The sequence below is a fragment of the Podarcis vaucheri genome (genome assembly GCF_965113315.1).
Source record: "Podarcis vaucheri genome assembly, chromosome: 7".
NCBI lineage: Eukaryota > Metazoa > Chordata > Lepidosauria > Squamata > Lacertidae > Podarcis > Podarcis vaucheri.
This window is the reverse complement of record NC_138765.1, coordinates 43,938,870-43,959,681: the sequence shown is the minus strand read 5'-3', so window position 1 is coordinate 43,959,681 and position 20,812 is coordinate 43,938,870. Positions and strand designations below refer to the sequence as shown.

General features: G+C 42.9%; 1 protein-coding gene across 1 annotated transcript in view; it reads left to right on the top strand.

The window, feature by feature from the left end:
• Positions 1-20,812, top strand: part of CMIP (c-Maf inducing protein) — a 153,475-nt gene that overhangs the window by 82,155 nt on the left and 50,508 nt on the right. Inside the window, exons 2-3 of the mRNA XM_082232314.1 lie at positions 8,565-8,690; positions 18,792-18,842. Coding sequence (XP_082088440.1) covers positions 8,565-8,690; positions 18,792-18,842 — 177 coding nt within the window. The remainder of the gene's footprint in view (positions 1-8,564; positions 8,691-18,791; positions 18,843-20,812) is intronic.

Genomic DNA, 20,812 nt, shown 5'->3' with positions numbered 1-20,812 from the left:
GGGGCAGCATTGGCTTACTTCAGGCATCTGACAAAAAGCAGCATACAAGAACAGAAATATAGATAAATGGAGCTTGCTTTTTGGCCTTGGACAACCTTGCCGGGGTGATGTGAGGATAAACATGAAATATCCTCATCACCTTGAACTCCTTTCCAGGAAATGCAGCAATGAGATGAAACAAATAAAATATGTGTGCTAGGCAAGCAGAAGAACCAGAAATGATGTCTGGCAACATATCCCACTGGAATTGCTTTGCAATTACAATTTCAAAATATGTAGGGCAGGGCTGGAAGCAGATTTAGGACATTGTTGTACATCTCTTCTCCAAAATGTAGGGGTTTTTCTCCTCCTCCTCCGAATCAAAACATTTAGAACACCGTGGCAAGAGGTGAAAGATTCAGTTTCTGTTCTTCCACACCACAAAAACTCAAGAGCCCCTAAGTTTTGTTTCCAAGCATTCAAAAGAGCAGCTGCAGTTTTGATCACCATATGTAGAATGATGTAGATCAGGGGTAGCCAATGGGATGTTGCCCAGATATCGCTCCCATGATCCCTTACAGACACCTATGTTAGCTGGGTCTTATAAGAGCTAATGTCTAACAACATCGGGGGGGGGGGGACCACATTGGCATCCCTTGGTATAGAATTAGGCAGCTGGCCCCAACATTGGGCTCTGCTAGGGATGGGAGGGAGGAACACAATTCAGTTAATAAATAAAGACCAACCTACTTAATTCACACTTTCTGATGCAATACAAGAACTAAAACATAGCCAGCCTTCCAAATTCACACTTAATTTTGCATAGCAAATTTCTGGTCAAGTAATGCATATGCTAGGGATGCGGGTGGCGCTGTGGGTAAAACCTCAGTGCCTAGGACTTGCCGATCGTATGGTCGGCGGTTCGAATCCCCGCGGCGGGGTAAGCTCCCGTCATTCGGTCCCAGCTCCTGCCCACCTAGCAGTTCGAAAGCACCCCTAAGTGCAAGTAGATAAATAGGTAGCGCTTTATAGCGGGAAGGTAAACGGCATTTCCGTGTACTGCGTTGGTGCTGGCTCGCCAGAGCAACTTCGTCACGCTAGCCACGTGACCCGGAAGTGTCTGCGGACAGCGCTGGCTCCCGGCCTCTTAAGTGAGATGAGCACACAACCCTAGAGTCGGACATGACTGGCCCGTACGGGCAGGGGTACCTTTACCTTTACCTTAATGCATACGCTAGGGTAAAGTGTGCATATACATGCATATAGTAGTGGAAACAACATTCAAAAATGCATTATATTAGGGGAAATTGCTTTGCATTTAAGTCCCTTCTCAGAATCAAACCATTCAGATGAGAAACAGAGGAAGCAAAAGCAACCTATTTCCCCATCCCTAATCCTTCGCCTTTGTCAGTTTTGCAAGGAATGAAAATAAGGGTGGCATTCCATATACAGTGGTGCCTCGCAAGACGAAATTACGGTAATCCGTTCCGCGAGTCTCTTCGTCTTGCGGTTTTTTTGTCTTGCGAGGCATTCGTCTTGCGAGGTACCACTGTATCATATCCCTTTTTCATCTGGGATGATATTAAGGCAGATGACTCCCAGCAAGCAAAGGTTTGCTGGCCTCAGCTTTTTTGCATTTGTTGCCACAGAAGCCCCCAAGTACAAAGCAGATGAAATAGCCCGTTGTCGCCATGGGAATCAAGCCTAACTCTGTTTGTTTTCGCTCCTCTTGTTACTGTACAATTTGAGAGTGAGGATAAAGAGCTGTCTTTCTCTCGCTCTCGCTCTCCCCCGCTCCCTTGTTTTCTTTCCCTGGGAATACAGGGCTTTGGCAAGGACTACCTCTGCGAGGGATATTCTAGGTATTTTTTTCCTGATGACAGTTACCACCTTATAAAGCGCCTAAAAATGTATGAGGCTGTATATAGAGTTGAAAGTGAACAAAATGGGCCAGCTGGCTCCATCAGGACAATGGAGGTTGGATTTCCAAGCTGCCTGTCTGCTTCGTTCTGGTGAAGGAGGCAGCAGAAGGAATGCTGGCCCAGCTGGCCCTTCGATTTTGTGCCCAGGTGTTTTTGGACTGTATCTTTCATCAGCCCCAACTGGTATGGCCATTGTTCCACAATGGTGGAAGTGTCGTCCAATAACATTGGTGTGTCTGTGAGTGAAATTGCCTATCCCTTGATAAAAGCACAAGACAGAGCCTGCCTGCAGGCTTATACTGCAATAGACACAATATTAAAGGAAATGGGCAAGGGAGGCTCCCCCTGCCCCCATAATGCCTAATAATTCAGGAACATCTGGCAAAACTGATGGGCAAGAGATTCAACGGGGTTGGGAGCTCCTATACTCAATACATAATTGTCTTCCAGAACATACTACCACTAAATGTTGTGATGACCACTGGTACAGATGACTTCACAAGAGATTAGACTAATTCACTGAGGTCGGAGAGGTTTATCCACAGCTGTTAATGTTAGCCCTATTGTGTCTACAGGAATTGGGTTGGAAACTGCCTAAGCCCATTGAACTTAGGCCCCATTGAAATTAAGGGGACATGTCAGCCATGGCTTAGCTGAAGCCCCACTGAGTTCATTTGGAACTAAGTGAAAGCGAGTTAGTCTGGATCCAATAATTGTTTGCATCATCAATGCTCATGGTTATAGAGTTTCTCCACTTGAAAGAACTCTTACAACATCAGGTTGAAGTCCTGTTGCATCATCTGTATTTCTGAACTTACACATTTCTGGGACTGGCTGTCCCATTTCCTTGTCTAGATTTTTTATTTTCTTTCAACTCCTGCATGGGGCAGACATTCTGTGATGCAGTGATCTTCTAGACTCTTGAACAAACAGCTCAGCTTCCTTAGTATCTGAACAAGTCATCGGGAAACTATGGCTAAGATCAGCAAGAAGAGAGGGGGAGGGAAGATACAATCAATAGGGCAGCTCACAACAGAATTAATGATAATAATAATAATAATAATAATAATAATAATAATAATAAAGCGATAAAACATCAGACATTAAAAACTTCCCTAAACAGGGCTGCTTTCAGATGTCTTCTAAAAGTCAGATAGTTGTTTATTTCCTTGACATCTGATGGGAGGACATTCCACAGGGCGGGCACCACTACCAAGAAGGCCAAAGGTAGTCTATAACAATCAGCATAAGCACTTTTTTTCTTTTGAAAGATGGAGCTAAAATATTAAACAGGTATACAGGCAACTTCCAATTTACGCAGGGGTTACGTTTCAAGGCACTGCACATGTAAGAGAAATTGCATATATCTGAAACACCATTGGCAAATGGTCAGGGATGTTGGGAGTTCCAGTCCAAGAGCATTGGGGGGGGGCACCATGTTGGCTACCCCAGAGTAAAGGATAACTTGGACAATATGTGTATCAAATTCCACCTTTCTGTATGGTTTTAAAACACCTTAACTGCTACATTCCTCCCAGACCTACTGGCTCAGGAAGTTACATAGATATCCCACTTGTGGACATGGCTATGTAATTAACTGGAGTTTCTTGGGCTTTATGGTGGAATAGACATGCACATTTGTAGCCACTTTAAATGTGATGGGTATGATTTGGATCTCTTAATTCAATATTGAATTTCTGGAGACCTTGGTTTTTCCAGGAATGTCTTTGTCTCTATTCAGCTCTTCTTGAAAACCAGTGTGGTCACAGGAGCCATTAGGGCATGGGCTGGGGGACCCTTTTCAGCCTGAGGGCCCTCAGGAGCAACCTTCCAGGGGCCACATGCCAAGGGTGGCTGGCACCAGGGACAAAAGTGGGCAGAGTAATGCATGTGTACACTAGCTACTTTCCAGCCATGCAAAAGCCAGGGGTTTCTATATAAGCACACCTCTCCATTCAGCAAAGCATAACAGCTAGGCAAAAGCACTTGAGGAGGATGCCCTATGCAGAGCAGGGCCTGGGAAGTTACAGAGGTGTGTCCTGGGAAACAGCATAGCTTGGGAAGAGTCCTGGAGGCTAAATAGAGAGAGAGAGGCCTGGAAGGCCAAATTCAGCCACAAGCCTGAGATTCCCTGTCTTAGTGATACAGCATTGGATTTGGATTGGGGAGACCATGAAATTCTCTGGACGGTATTGGGCAAGTTGCCATGCTTTACACCTAACCCAATAGTGTTTTTCTTTTTTTAAAAAAAGGTGTTTAATATTTAAAAAATATTTTAAAATACAGTAATTTTTTAAAAAAATATACAAGGCCTTTTACAATGTCTTCCTCTTTTAATCCTTGCAGCTCTTCTTGTTCTGTATTTATACATTTGTTGTTAACCAAATTTTAAATATTGTTTTATTTCTTGTTGTGCTCCATGCTTAGGACTTTTGTTTCAGGGCAGGCTATAAATACTGCAAATTAATAAATGGAAGACTGAGAAGAGACAGAGATAGAACAAGATTTGTAGACCGGCAGAGAGATATAATTACAGGTGGCAACCATTTTGTGCACATCCAATTAACACATGGGTCCTTTTGGATCCGGATGAGGGCACAATGGGGGTGGGATGTAATGGGTTGGGGTGGGCTTAGGCGTGCTCCACTGACGTGCACATGAGCCTGGAACAGAAGCCGCCCACAAAATGGTCACCTCTTGTATATATAAGTCTCTCTTTTTTTGCTTCCCCCGCCAGCCATCTTGTGCTGGCACCCAGAGAACTTCAATCAGGAAAGGAGTATTAGTACCTCATTTTTTTACCAAAAAAGAGAGCACTGAATCTCTCTCTCTCTCTCTCTCTCTCTCTCTCTCTCTCTCTGTGTGTGTGTGTGCGCGCGCTTGCAAGATAGATAGATAGATAGATAGATAGATAACATAAATAAATAAATGTGGGTACCGGATGGAGTTAGAGGCAGGTCATTGATCTGGAAAGGTTGAAATCACTACTGTGGAGGACTCGTTCATATCAGATATCCTGTTTCTTCATTTCTTTTAACTTTCCATGGAAACAACTGGACAGAATTTCTGTGTCTATTCTGTTGCTACTTCCTGGAATAATTCTAAGGAAAAAGAGGCTGGCTTCTTCCACTTGGGTATCAAGCACATCACACAGATTCCAAGTCTATGATTTACACAATCTTTTGGCATTGCGGTTGTCATGAGCCGAAGACATCCCTTGGCCTCAAAGCAACAAAGATTTATATGTCAACAATTTATAAATCTTTCTGAAACTGAAAGAAATGCAAGTGTTTCTTTTAAAAAACAAACACACACAGTTAACTAAACATGTGGAAAATACGTTAGCTTATTAAAAAGGAAGGAGACCATTTCTCAGTGGTTAAAGTGCATACTTAACATGCTGTGTGTGAGTGAGTGAGAGAGAGAGAGACTGAGACTTGGGCAAGACCACCTAGTAAGCTTCATAGCTGAGATATGAACCTAGAATTCAGTTGCAGGTTGACAGCCTGCTCATCATAGCACACTAGCTGTCAGTTAATATTGTGAGTGGGAAACTCCCTTAAAAATTTACCCTGTCTTTTGCTCTCCTTCATTGGAAGTCTTCAAGCAGAAGCTGGATAAGCCCATTTCTTAGGAGTGTTCTGCATTTTCTGCGTGTAGCAAATGATCTGGAAACTCCCTTCTACCTCTTTCATTCTATTATCTTTTGTAGTTTCTTAGCCCTGCAGAATTTTTGTTGCTCAGTAGATACGTTTTGGTGCGGGGCATCTCAAAAGCTCATACAGTACAGTAGCCACTTCATTGGTTGCATCTACTTAAGGAAAGCACACGCGCACTAACTGCTTACTGCCTGGATTACCTGTTTATGAAAGCACAGTGATTCATGCTGATTGGCATTGCCATTCCTAGGCATCAGAACTAGTTTGTGCTTGATTCAGATCCACAGGTTTTCCTTTAGCTCGAACTGTTTCTGGCACAGGATCCATCTTGAGCACTGCTCAACAAGTACATAGGAGTGGGAGAGTGGTTTGAATCACTACTCATGTCCTTTATTGAAGGGTTGTGTTTGTGCATCAAAGGTGGCTTTGTTCTTGAATCTGAGAGGTCTGTAGATGCACTGAAATTAAGTTAGACATGTCTATTAAGTTTAGTGGGTCTACACTTGAGTAGGCCTAGCATGAGATTCAACCCGTAGGTTTATTATGGGTTTGCTAAATTCTTAGGGTTTGTTTGGGAGAACTAAATGATGAGTCCAAACCAAAGTTTAGCTCAGTGTAGTGCAGCAGCAAAATGATAGGGGAGCAGTAAAGTGTCTGCAATAAGTAAGTAAGTAAGCAAGCAAACAAATAAAACAACCTGCCATGTCACCTCACAGTTGAAGCCTATAAGAAAACTCCAGTCCTTTGACAATTCCCTGTGTTTTTCATCATGGTCTCTATGGGACCCCATGAAAATGCATCAGAGATGGCAGTTTAAGCCAGCTACACTGAAGTATATATCTCCTTTGTTTCCTAAATACTGCAAATGCAAATCACTTCCCATCTTGAGCATTCTATATGGACTTTGCAGTCTTGGGACCAACTTGTTCATCAAACTCCTGGCAGCCTAAATTACTTTTTAAAGTTTGAGAGAGTGGGTATCATTCGAGGCACTCATTAGACGAAAGGGAAAACGCTCCCCCTCCCAGAAATGTTCCACTGGTATTTATTGCCTCCTGGTGCTCTTATGTTTTTAGATAACATCTCCTGAGCAAAGCAGACCCTAAGCATGCTGCTTTTATATTCTTCAGTGTTTGTAATGTTGCAACCATTGATCACCAAAGGATCTTGGGTCTCTGGCTTCCTCTGAGAACGAGATAATTGCTCTCTAGCAGGTTGTATATGACGTTGGTTATCAGGAGAAACCCCTGGGACTTCAATCGCAAGAGTGGAATGATATTGTGGGTAAATGAATAAACAGAAGGTTATCCAGCTTCCTGCAAAACAGTTGCCTTTGTTTGAAGGAAGTGAGGAAAATAAGGTGCCTTTCTTCCCCCCCTTTTTTCCCATACACTGTGTGCAAATACGGAAATTATAACACAAAAAACTATTATTTAAGAAATACCACTTAAGAGGTTCTCAAACCAGGAAGAAATTATGTGATTGCAGAAAAACAAAAAACCACCCCCAAAATAAAAACTACCATAGCCTCTCAAAAGTAAAAATATGATAGTGTGTTGTGTGTCTTTAAATATCAGTGGCATTTCAGCAGGGATTTTCTATCCGTGCCATAACAACATAGCACAGCCTGGTGCCCTTCGGATTTTTGCACTACAGTTCCCAGTTGACTAGGCTATAATTTTTCATTCTGGTATGCTAGCTTTCTGTTTCCAAAGAACTGTTTCATTAAGCAGTGACCTCACCCACCTGTTGCACAGTCCATCACGCACACTTCAAGATCCTATCACCTTATCCTGCTATAGGATTTCTGCCTGGAGTTAGAATGGTGTCCAACACTATAGATTTTGGTTGGCGAGTCTCTCACAGGATAGGTATGTCTAGCTGGTACTGACTATGGTTGGTGGGGAAAGTATTTGCACTTTTTTCCAAGGCTAATGTGGAGAGTGTATTGGGGTGGAATCAACTTTGGTGGGGAATGGGACCCTGTGGGCACCAGGGAAGCCCTCTGAGGGCACATGGGCATCCATGGGCACTGTGACGGCAACTGTATGTATACATTGGAGGAATTCGGAAGGTATCTGTGCATTTCTTACCACTTTCCTGCGCCAAGCCTTGCTTGCACAGCAAGGTCCTACTTTTAAGTTTAACTGTAACCTGCATTTTATTTTTAACAATTGTGACTCACACCTGCTTGCAAAGATGTCATGGAGACCCCTGCAGGGAGTGGAGGCTTGCACTGATGCAGAAGGGGCTGCAGCTTGCACCCAGGCAGCCTTGGCTTCCCTATATAAATCGCGAAGCTGCCTGCCACATGTGCAAATGCCGATCTCTGCCAAGTGGGTGGGATTCATCTTCAGAGGCCTAAGACTTGCTGACAACTTTAATGTTTGGCTATCTGGTGTGTGTTTGATCCTGCTGCTTTGTAACGGTGGAACAAAAACAGGAGGGAAGAGATCCAGTGCGACAAGCACAGGACACCTTCCACCACTTACTTGCTAATCCCAAATAAACATCAAAGGATTCCCCCACTCCCTTTGAGATTCAAGATTTGGTTGTGAGTCTTGGGGCATTTTAAATATTGCTAAGATTCATACGCATAATAAATCAGTGATTTCTTAGCACCGACACATAGTCCTTCCTGTTCTTTTCATACCCTGCTTTTAAATGAAGACAGGCTGTGTTGCTTCACCAGTGCTACCCCTACCTAAACTTAGCATGTACATATGTCTGTGTTTGTTGCTTAGTTAGCACAGATGGGGGTATCTTTGTTCATCCCCTCCCCCAACAAGTATAAAATAGTAGAATACTTCATAAACCTTTTCTTACGTTTCTCTTTCACATTGATTTGGGCAAATGGTGTCTTGCAAAGAACTATATTTTTAATGACTAAACCCTTATTGGGAACAACAACAACTTCTTCTTCTTCTTCTTCTTCTTCTTCTTCTTCTTCTTCTTCTTGATGTGCTAAGCTAAATCTCTTTTATCTCATTTGTTTTTCCTGCAGCCAACCGGGTACATGGAAAACTCAATTTCCTACAGCTCAATTGAAGATGTTCAGCTGCTCTCTTGGGAGAATGCCCCTAAGTATTGTTTACAGCTCACGATCCCTGGAGGCACAGTCTTGTTGCAGGTACAGTAACCGCAAAAAAACAAAACAAAAACAACCCCTGCTCCTTGCTTTCCAGTGCTGAATTCAATTTCTCTGTTTGGTGAATACGAGGTTGAACTGATGATCATTGCCTGTGATTGGCTTTTGTTATTTACTAACAGATTTGTGCCAAGATGAGAAAGCTTTTTGACCCTTTGGGGAAGATTTTGGTTGCCCTGAGATAATAGTACCAAGTAAACATCTATCTGTGGCTGGTGGAGAAAGAGTTTGCCATTAAACAGAGATGATTTCGACCATTCAGTTTGAATTCCTAAATTGATGAAGAGGGTAGTGTGAAGGTGAACATAGAGTTGGGACATGCACCCCATCCCTTACAAAGCACATATCCATATATTCATATACATCTCTACATCTGTTTCATACACAGGACACACACCCATTCGTCGTCGTCCCCCACAATCTAGTCGCTCTCTCTTGCACTCAAGCACACATACACGTATTCATTCACACAAACCTTTGCTTTTCCTGCCCAGCTGCAGACTCCAAGAAGACTCACACCACTGCATGTGCAGCAGTTACCCTTGCATAAATCTTTTTTTTCCAGGCCTCATTGCTGAACATGGGCAGGGACAGGTGGGGAAGCTGTGGGCCACGTGGGGATGCCCTCCTGCCAGTAACTGGTTCACAGACCACAGGATGAAGCTTTCTCTACTTGGCAGAATTTCAGCCATCAAAATGAATATTGTTTTTATTACAGTGAATCCTGATTGATTAGCTGCCTCTAAGAATGGAAAAAAAGATATTTCTAAATTTGTCTGGTAGGAGGGAAAGCTGTGAATTAAACATAAAATTTTGATATATACAAAAGAGAGAGGATGTTTTGCCCTGCCCGACTGCAATTATGTTATGAGGCATCCTGTTTGTGTTGGTTAAGGGAATGGATTGTGTTGGGAAATGCACACATTTTAGATTTGGAAGGTCATGATTTAAAATTTGGCTGGCATGCATGTCTTTGGTATGGGAAAGCTAAAATTTATAAAAGTTTTATAAACCAAGTCATTAGAAGAAATTTGTATCGAGTCTGGGAGAAATATAACACTTTGTTAGAAAGAAAAACAACGTTATGGTTATCCCTGATTGAAGCAATTACAGTTAAGAGAATCAACATGGATAGACAATGGGCCACATATAGAGACTTGTTGGACACAGGGAGTGAACCCAAATTGAAACCAATTGAAGATTTAAGGAGCCAAGTTACAGATTTTTTACAATACCACCAGTTACACAATATGTTTAAATTGGATAAGAAATATGGGTTTTTGGACCAAAGCTCACAATTTGAAAGAGAGTTAATACAGAATAAGGATAAATCAGTGTCTAAAATGTATAAATTACTACTGGAATGGGAAGCAAAAGATGAGCTATTTAAAGCCTCAGTGACACACTGGGCAATGGATATAGGGTACAACATAGACCTAAATTTTAGGAGAAACTTTGGAAGAATGATTTGAAATTTACTGCATTCTATACTTTGAAAAAGAACTATATGAAAATGATTCATAGATGGTATCTAACACCAAGTAGATTGGTTAAGAGGTATAAAGCAGAATCAGATCTGTGTTGGAAATGTAATGAAAGGGAGGGAACTTCTTTCATATGTGGTGGGCATGCAAAAAGTTTAAAGAATATTGGGAAATTATTTACAATGAAATGAAAAAATGTTTAAAACAATTTTCCCAAAAAGGCTGGAGGCATTTTTGTTAGGGATAGTACAGTCGGAAGTTCCCAGGTATCAGAGAAACTTCTCTACGTATGCAGCAATGACAGCTCGTGTTCTGTTAGCCCAAAAATGGAAAGTGAGAGTGGTCTTAAATTGATAGAATATACGGAACTAGCAGGTTTAGTGAATAATTAAGAGAACAAGAAGAATATACATTTAAAGAGGAATGAAAATCTTTGCTGATATTTTCCATATAAATGGAAGTGTACACATCTGAAAACGCTGGTAGCATTAAGATAAGGTTGCCAGATTTTTTTCAATGAATCCGGGGACACTTTTCAACTTCAATGGATTTTGTATGGGGACTGATTTGTAAATCCGGGGACTGTCCCCAGGAAACGGGGATGTCTGGTAACCTTACATTAAGATAAATTCAACAGTTTAACTAATAAGATGTAAAATTGGAGAGCTGACAAAATGGACATAGCAGAATATGCAGGAATAATAGTTAAATAAATGAACCAGGGAAGGGGAACAAGTGAAGTCATGGATTATATGGTATTATGTAAATGTTTATTTCGAGATGTTAAATGAAAACTTAATAATTTTTTTTAAAAAAGTAACTGGTCCACAGACCAGAGGTTCCACCCACCCTGACTTAGCAGGTCAGGGAAAAGATTAGGATGGGACTTTCTCCTTGACATGTTCAGTGTCAAGGGAATGCCAGGGAAATGTAACACTCCTACCCTCAAAATTGTTCTCATCCCACACAGACAGTCTAAATATCTCCACCCCTAAACATGTCAAATGCTATTACCAAATGTTATCTATTATTAGTTAATCCTGCATACCATTCATCAAATATTGTCAAGGATCATATACTTGGTGTTCTGAACTATCTTCTGGGGATGCCGAATAAGCATCTTAGGGGCCGGCAAACTTTATCAGCAGGGGGCCAGTCCACTGTCCCTCAGATCTTGTGTGGGGTTGGATTATATTTTGAAAAGTAAAAAAAAACACGAATTCCTATGCACACCGCACAATGTATTTGTAGTGCACAAAAAAACAGGAAAAACAATACAGTAATTAAAATAAAGAATGATTTTAATCAATATAAACTTTTAAGCAAGGACACATGTAAAAACACCAGGCAGGCCCCACATATAACGCAGAGATGCATTTTAAATTTTAAAAGGTAAGCCATCTCCCCCACGACTCTCCCCTCCCTTCTCCACAGCACCGGACGAGCCCTGGTGACTACTTACCTGTGTCTGTTGCGAGCGGCAGGGGCAGGTAGTGGTAGCGATGAGCGGCGCAAAAGGGCTGGATCTGAAGAGGCACTGCTTAAAATGGCGCTCAGCCAACTGTGGCTCAACAAAGCCCAGCCCCCTTCCTCCTCTAGGCAGGGTGTAGAGAAGCCGGGAGGAGGGAGGGAGGCGGCGGCGGCACCGCTGTGTGTGGGGGGGATGCTGCAGCCCGATCCAAATCAGATTCACGTGAATCTACACAGTGATTCCCGGACTGTCTGCGGGCCGGATCCAGAAGGCAATTGGGCCTGATCCGGCCCGCAGACCTTAGTTTGCCGACCCCTGCTTATGAAGAACAGTCACTGGAAATTGAAGGAGGGGAGACTTTTCTTGTGCTCAGGTCCTGCTTGTGAGTTTACCCCATAGCCATCTGATTGGCTACTGTGAGAAGATGAGGCTGGATTAGGTGGGCCACTGGCCTGATCCTGCAGAGCTCTTAAGTTCTTAACATTTCATTCCATACCATTCACATATCAATTCTAGTCAAGAACTAAAATTCCAGATCTGCTCCAAGTTATTTCCAGAATAACTTGGAAATAACTTTTACAAAATGATTCTATAATGATTCCACACTTAAAAAAATATCCTTATCCTTCTTCCTTTCCATTTTTCCCCCAGTTTGATTTTTTTTTAAGGGGAGTTGTTGGGATAAGGAGGGGACTGTTTATGGTGAAAAACGATAAAACAACCTTTAATTCAAAGCCTCTGGCCAAGTATAAAGGGAGTTTGGCAGGCCTGGTAGATTTTTATCTGCTGCGGACGGCCGTGTTTTGTTGCTGTTGTTCTGAAAGCAAATTAATAGCAGCCGTGAGAAATGGGCATCAGAAAAGGAATGATTTGCTCAGATGTTTTCCTCTTGGGGACCTGAGGTCATAATATTGTTTCATCAGCACCGATAATGGAACTGAATGGATTCTGGGCTGCCATGAATGTTTATGTTGGACTCCTCTAGCAGAGGCTGAATGGGGCTCCCATACAGAATAGCTGGCGTCGCAGCGCAGACACAATTGCTCCCGTATGTTTTCACTCAGAGCTGTTGCGTCTGGATCCGCGATGCGTGACCGTCTGCGGATGCAGCTAAAAGAATGGGTTTTCCCTTTGCAAGTGGGTTCTGTTGGATAGAATCCCGGTGCTCGACAAGCCAGGAGTAGAACACTTAAAATAGAAGCCAATTACTTGGGGAATTCAGCTGGAAAAGCCATATTTAAGCCATGACACACTGAAGAAGGTAATTAGGCAAAGGTATGTTAGACAAGGAACGCAACAGCTTCTCTTTCTCTGTGGCAAAATGGAAGGTAAGGGTGAGACTCTGGACGTCAAGTCAGAATTCTGTGTTCTTCTACACATCGCAGTGTGTGTGCACTATGTATCTCAAGAACCGAGAGCCTCAGGCCCTCCAGGTCTTTCTTTCTGGCCTTTGAGGTACAATTTTCATGCCTTGCTCTTGGCACTGTTGCCTCTGGCTCTCCTCACCATTGTCATGTCAACTGCAGAAGGTTGCTGGGAAGGGAATGAGGCCCTTGGGGTGGAAGAGGTTCACCCCTGAGATAGAGAAAGAGAAGCTTTGGGTTGAAGCCAACTGATTTCTACTGAGAGTAGACCCATTAAAATCAATGGGCCTAAGTTAGTTGTGTCCATGTGGCCTGATTAACACATAGTGGTGTTAAAACACTTGGGAGGTCAAATTTTTAAGAAATCAATTTGTATTTAAAGATGTGGTAACACAATACAAACATGAGACTTTAGATTCAGGGACTAGACTATTGCAGTGTTGTTGTTGTTTTTTTAAAGTGACAAAATCTTTTTTTGAGGAAGAAGCATAGCTCCATGGTAGAGCATCTTCTTAGCATGCAAACGTTCCCAGGTTCAGTCCTCAGCATCTCCAGGTAGGGCTGGGAAGATGACTCCTGCCTGAAACCCTGCTAAGTCACTGCTAGTCAGTGCAGGTATTAATGACCTAGATCAGGCATAGGCAACCTCGGCCTGCCAGATGTTTTGGAACTACAACTCCCATAATCTCTAGCTAACAGGACTAGTGGTCAGGGATGATGGGAATTGTAGTCCCAAAACATCTGGTGGGCCGAGGTTGCCTATGCCTGACCTAGATGAACCAATAGTCTGGCATGAATTTGGTTTGCTATTGTAGCTTAGGCACAAGTGTAGGTATAAAATAATCTCAGGAACATTAACCTCAGAGGCTTGGTGTTGTTCCTTCTCCACATTGTGTTACTGGTTCTCTGTTGATCAGAGAGGGCCTCAGTTCTCTTTGATCACCTCCTCCCTTTGCCCTTCAGATGCAAGTTTCTAGTCATATCTACTTCTTGCCTCCTTACCTTGCCCACGGGTAAGACTTTGTCCCCAGTAGTCTATTACTCCTGAGAACTGGGCCCTCTAGCTCAAGGTAAGAGCTTAAGAAGAGTTTGGCTGCTGGATCACTAAAGGCCCATCTTGTCCCATATCCTGTTCTCAGAGTAGCCAATCAGATGCCTGCTGCATAAGCTCCCAAACAGGACCTGAGTGCAACAGAACTCAATCTTCCCTCTTCTTCAGCCATTCCTGTCATAACACCCTCCCCATATACAGTGGTACCTTGGGGTACGTACGCTTCAGGTTACAGACGCTTCAGGTTACAGACGCTTCAGGTTACAGATTCCACTAATCCAAAAATAGTACCTCGGGTTAAGAACTTTGCTTCAGGATGAGAACAGCAGGCCCCATTAGCTAAAGTGGTGCTTCAGGTTAAGAACAGTTTCAGGTTAAGAATGGACCTCCAGAATGAATTAAGTTCTTAACCCGAGGTACCACTGTATAAGAGGCCTTGGCAAGGTGGGGGAGCTGCTCCATGGACCCCACAAATGCCACATGACGTTCCATTACATAGTGAGTTTACATGGTATTAGGGATGGGTTCTGCCTCCCAGGAAGGGTGGTATCTCAATGGTAGAGCATCTGCATGCAGATGGTCTTAAATTCAATCTCCAGCATTTCTAGCTAGGACTGGGAGTGATCCCTTTCTGAAAGCTAGGAAAACCACTGCCGTTTAGAGAACACTGAGCTGGAAAGACCAAAGGAAAGACTAGCTATTATGGCAACTTCCTAGGTTCCTATGGCTATGTAAAATACACCTCTCACTATCAAATGTACCTTACACAGGGAGGTAGAAACTTGCAGTGAGGAAGTGCCTGTGACATGGAAAATAGTCACACATGTATGGCTATTCTGAGATGAGTGTGCATCCTATTTGCAGTATAGGCCTAAATACATCCGACTTACCATGCAGGGTTGTTGTAGATAATATATATGGTTCATTTTGAACACTTAAAAAAGCTGCATGTTAAGGATTTGTTGTTGTTCAACTTACCTTTTTGCTTCAGGGCTGTTTAGGAAGAAAATTGGGCTTAAAGAAACCAAACCTGCAGTTTTTCCCTTTGGGTGTTTGCTTAAACTGGGTTCTAAATTTGGCTGAGTTATACCCTATGGTGTTGCTATTTTTTTAAAGTCTATTCCTGGTAATCAAGTATACCCAGAAGGAAAAACAAACGGAACAGAAATTCCTGATAAGCATAACAATAGCTGCAGATAATACGCAGCTCATCGGTTTTTGAACAGCATGGCAATTTATTTATTTATTATTTTGTCAAAAGAATATTCTGGGGTAAATTCAGGGAAAAGGTTTATCTAGATTAGAATACAATTACGTGCATGTACCTTCATCTCTGTGTCCCCTTATTTTAGCTCCTGTTTTCTATTTTAGGTTCTAGTCCTGATATCCACCTTTCAGAATTTCCTTCCTTTGCATAGTAAATATCCTTTACAGTACTATATTACAAGGGTTGTGCAAAACCTGTTTGTGCACCATGGCTTGCCCAAGCAAACAGGTCAGAGGAGATGCATAGTTTGCGAAATATAGGGGTCTATTTCTTTCTCTTGAAAGCTTGGTTTTTTCCTTTTTGTAGTTTTTCAGGTTTCATAGGCAAAACAGAATAATAATTGCATACAGTTCATGATCAAACATTGCTTTTGGCATTTTTTAAATTGAAGACTTTTGTTTTTTCTCTTAATGTGTTGCTTTGCTACCAACAAACTTAAGGCAGGTCACAAATACAAACCAACAGAATTGGCAAATGTAGGAACTGACATTTGAAATACTATATTGGTGGGGAAACTGGAGAGGTGGAAACCTAAGATATTGATGATGATGATGATGATGATGATGATGATAGAAAAAGAAAATGAATAAATTCATTGCTGCACATCCCTTTGGCATTATTAGGCTGCACAGATTAAACTTGTCCATAATTTAATACAAGAGTAGGAGGGAGGTAGATCTGAATATAACTCAGATTCTTGGATGATTTCAAGTAGAGCAGCGTGGATTTCAGACAATGGCAATAAATTACCATATTTTTCGCTCTATAACACGCACCCGACCATAACACGCACGTAGTTTTTAGAGGAGGACAATCCGTAGGCATGCCACCCGTAGGCATTCCCTCCATAACACGAACAGACATTACCCCTTACTTTTTAGGAGGAAAAAAGTGAGTGTTGTGGTGCAAAAAATACGGTACACTGCTGAAATGAGCTGTGGAGATCAGTCCCCATTGGGACCAACAGTAGGGGAACCAGAGCTAATGACAGGCAGAGTCAGATAATTCTGGTTTTGTCCCCTTCTTGCTCTCTGTTGAATTCTACAAAGGCAACACAGAAAGAAGAGGAAACTGACAGTCAGTACCACCCATTGGATTGGTTGTAAGTAGAAGGCAGGCATGTGGAGGGCTGGCTGAGAGCAGGGTGAGCTTGGAAGGGCAGTGCCTTATTTTCCCTGGTGGACAAATCTCCAGTGTAATTGAGGAAAGCTTGGGCTAACCTGCAGTGGAATTTTGTGTGTGGAAGGACTGGGAGCTCCATTCTGTTCTGGTACTCAAGACAAATCCCTGTGCTCAGAGTCTTTTAAGCCTAAATGTAGATCCCACAAGCCTGATGTCTGCCCACTTCTAATCTAGTGTGTGGTTGGAGAAACAGCCACATTAGTGTTGCTACAGCAAACGTAGCAAATGGGCCACACACCAAAAGAAAGGCAGCTTGTATGCAAAGATGATTCCTAACAGATTTCTCTCCCTCTCCCATCTCTCATTTAGTTGTTGTTGAAGACTGCGACTGTTAAGATAGTTTACGCAAAGGGCGCTGTAGCAAAGATGACTGTGTTCTTTGTAACAATTTATTCCCTGCACAAACCATTCCTCGCAGTCCTCTTGAGTAATACAGATGTCAACAGAGGTTGATGCTGCAGCACGGTGGGAGTGCGGAGTCTAGCAATGCGGCTCATCTGTCAGAGGGCCTGTAGCATGCCGGGCTTTCTTGGTCTGCTTCCCACCAAGTCTGCACAAGCCAGCCCACTTCTCCACAGACTTCTCTGATTTTGCTTGCTACAGTGCTCAGGCCCAGGGATGCATCAGGTTAGCTACAGTACGGCCGCATCATCTTATGCAGGGGTTCAGTTCCAAGGGCTCTGTGCATACAGGAAAATGAGTACACACACAAACTGTCACTGTGTGAGCATCCCTAGCTTTCCGGAGCCTGCGCTCTGTGTGGGCTTTGCCCACCCCCACGTAAGCTCTTTCCATACTTGGGAAAACCTGGCACAAAAAGAGCTTTTAAGCTTTCCGTTTTGCTTGCATTTAACTTGCAGGATTTCAACCACAAGGCCTTCAACTGCATACGGTTGAGATCGCGCAAATTAAATGTTTGTAAGATGTGATCATATTTTACCAGTTTCCTTCTCCCTACATCATATTTCAAGCCAGGATACTACCACCATGGGCCTTGCTCTTCCTGATCCTGGAGTCAGCTGTTCCTGGAGAGCTAACATTTCCTGCTGTATCACTCCTAGATCTGTTATGTACTTTCAGTCTGCCTAGCTCAATCCTGGGGGTGCTAAGACTGCTGCCCTGTGCTCCCAGACAGTCTTTTCACCTGCCTCCTCTCTCACACACCAGCGCTCCTGTTCCTCTTTGCCGTGGGCATCACCCTTAGGGACTGTGGCATTGACTAGGCCAATATTGGCTACACCCAAATTCACAAGGGGAAAGCACAGAGTCTTGTGTTGTTTGAGGGTAGCATCATGTGGACTGTGGAAATTAAATGGGGATGCAGACAGCTGTAAACACATAGCATATTCTGGTTTGGACAAGTCCTTACTGTTTTCAAGCAGTAGGATGGGGTTTGTAGCTGCTGATTTCTTGGCTGCTGTTCTCACTTTGCTTTTATTATTTGGTGTATTTTAGATGCAATAAGTTTAATTCTACTTATGTGTGTCTTAATAGAGCCAGTGGTTCACTAAACTCAGCAATGCTAAGATGACTGTGGTGTTAGCACTTGTGTGAAGAGTTGCTGTGCTTATTTAGCATACATTTAAGCTTGAAATTAAATTGCGATAGATACACTTTTTTCATTTCATTTCCATTTAACTCCCAACATTTACAGTGTTCCTAAGTTCTGTTCGACCCATTGAAGTTGATAAACCTATCTTAGTTGTGTTCATTAGCTTCAATGGGTCTCCTCAGTGAGTAGGACTAGCAGGCTATCATTGACTATAACCCAACGTGCTGCCACAGCTGTTGTCCTTGGAATTGTAGCTGAGAAACAATTATGCTCCACTGGATTGGAAGCATTATGGGTTGAGGTAGAAGGGCATTAGCTACATTTCATGGTAGCCTGCTCTTTAGAAAGGGTAAATGTGGCCATGGAAGGCCTGGGAAGTGTTTTACAACTATAGCAAAGGCTGGTGCTGCAGTTCCGCCTTATTTAACTGCTGGCTTTGAAAGTGATCACATGCAAAGCAGGAATTGTCTCCTCTCAGAGCTTTTAGAGAACAGTCCTTCCTGCACGCAAAGGACATGTTCTGAAGCTAGCAGAAATCCAGGAGTGGATGTGCAAGGGTAATTGTTTCAACCAAATGAAAGAATGGGGTGGCTTCCAGCTTTTAAAAACTCTGTGAGTTATTGGCTTGTGCTTTGGTTTAATGGTGTGTAGCATTAGTAGAATCTAAAGCTTGCATTTATATTGGTTTTCTCTCTCTTTCTTTATATTGTAGGCTGCAAACAGTTACCTGAGGGATCAGTGGTTTCATTCATTGCAATGGAAGGTAAGCTCTTTGTATTCTGTAAACTGAATAAGGGACTAATGCAAAAACAAAGTTGGGCGGCAGATCACTTCTGCTAGTCAAAACTAAGATGATTCACCAGGATTGTAATTTTTTCTTTAGTATTATTCAAGTAATGGCTGGAATTCTGTGGCGTTTTTGAAATTCTGATGATTCCATCTATCTGTAGATTTATGAAATGTAAAGATTTTATACAACTACAGGCAGAGTTTTATATATATGCAGGGCAGGGGATTTGATGTTGGGTAAATTAAAATGGCAGCCAGGCAGTCAGCCACTGTGGTTGGGAACTGGTCTCTGTTCCCATTCAAAAGCAGTAGCACCTGCCCCACTGCTCAGGTGGGAGGATGGTGAGTGGTGGTGCAGCCAAGTCACGTTAGTGAAGGGTCCTTCTAGGGCCCTTGGACAGTGCCTGACCTTGCCAGCTGTTGGCACCAAGCCTGTAGTAAATACACAGATGTCACAAGACCCCATATGTTTCCATTGTGAACCTGACCCCCATCAGTGGCTCCTCCCTTGAAACTTCCTGTCACTCAGGAGGAAGAGAGCATTATTTTAGTGATGCACAGCCAAAAAAAAAAAAGGGGGGGGGGAGAAAGGTTTGACATTTTTCACAGATGAGGCACTTGTTTTTGGAGACTAATCCTCCTACACTGTAGAAATTATCCATGTAATAGGAACGGGGTCTTCCATAGAAGCTTCTTAACTTGCCTCTGCCTGCCCCCCTTTTATTTAATAATAGGAGAAAACATTACAAGTTTCTGCCCTCCCCCCCATGCCCCCTTAAATCAAGACCAATGTATTTTATATCTGGGCATTTTATTGCCAGCAAAGAGTTGTTAAGGTTGAGCTGTTTATCTTAGCGGAGGGCTGGCATGTTTCAGAGAGCAGGGGGCAGCGTCACAGCCAGGACATTAATCTGAGAGTTTCCAGAGAATGTGTCTTAAGGCATCAGCCCACAGACAACGTCCAGGGGAACGAAAGTGGTCCTTTCCTTAAGTCTTCCAGACAACCTCCATCCTCCGCTAAACACTGAGCTGCTTGAAGTTGGAAGAGAAAATGGTGACGGGTCCATTAATTTCAGTGGCTATATTCTGTGTAAAATATGGTTGAATATTACCCCATACATTGAAAGCATTTCCGCACCCCACCCCACTCCTGGGAATCCTGGGAACTTTAGTTTACCCCTTAAAGAGCTACGATCCCCAGTCCCCTTACCAAACTACAGTCTGCTCACTCCTGGCTTAGACTGCATCAGGACCTCAGCTCCTTTCAGGAGACTGTGGTTGCGATCCTAACCCCATTTCCCTGGGAGTAAGACCATCCTGTTCTCTTAGTGGCCAACTCGATGTCTCCAGGAAGTCCTCAAGCAGAACCTGAAAGCAACAGCAGCTCTCCCCACTTGCAGATGCCAGCAACTGGTATAGGTTAACCAGTAACTCATTTATTCAATATCAGAAGAGGTTCTGCACTCTGCCAGCACAGCTCTTCCCTTGCTTGCACCAGTTGCTGGTTAAAGAAAGTACCAAACTACATGATAATAGTCACATATAGTTTGGCCTTAGAATGCAGCAGTAAAAATATTCACAGCGGCAATAAAACAGCACCATGAAAAATACCAGGAACAGCATATTTTTTAAAAACCTTGTCTTCCAGATGGTTTGAACTACAACTCCCATCAGCCCAACCAGCAGGTTGGCATAGGCTGCTCTGGAGGCTGCAAAATGCTAACTCAAATAAACAGTCTTAAGACCCTGTTTAAAAACTGGGCAAAGGAAGGGCCAAACAAACTTGTCTAGGGACACTCTTTCACATTGGTAATAAATCCATCTTTAAGTGTGTCGGCGCCTGCACTTTAAAACTCCCTGCATACGGACACCAGGCAACACATTTGCCATGTACTCTTTTCAGTAACTGTTTAGGCAAGCCTATCCAGACATGTAGAAGTTACA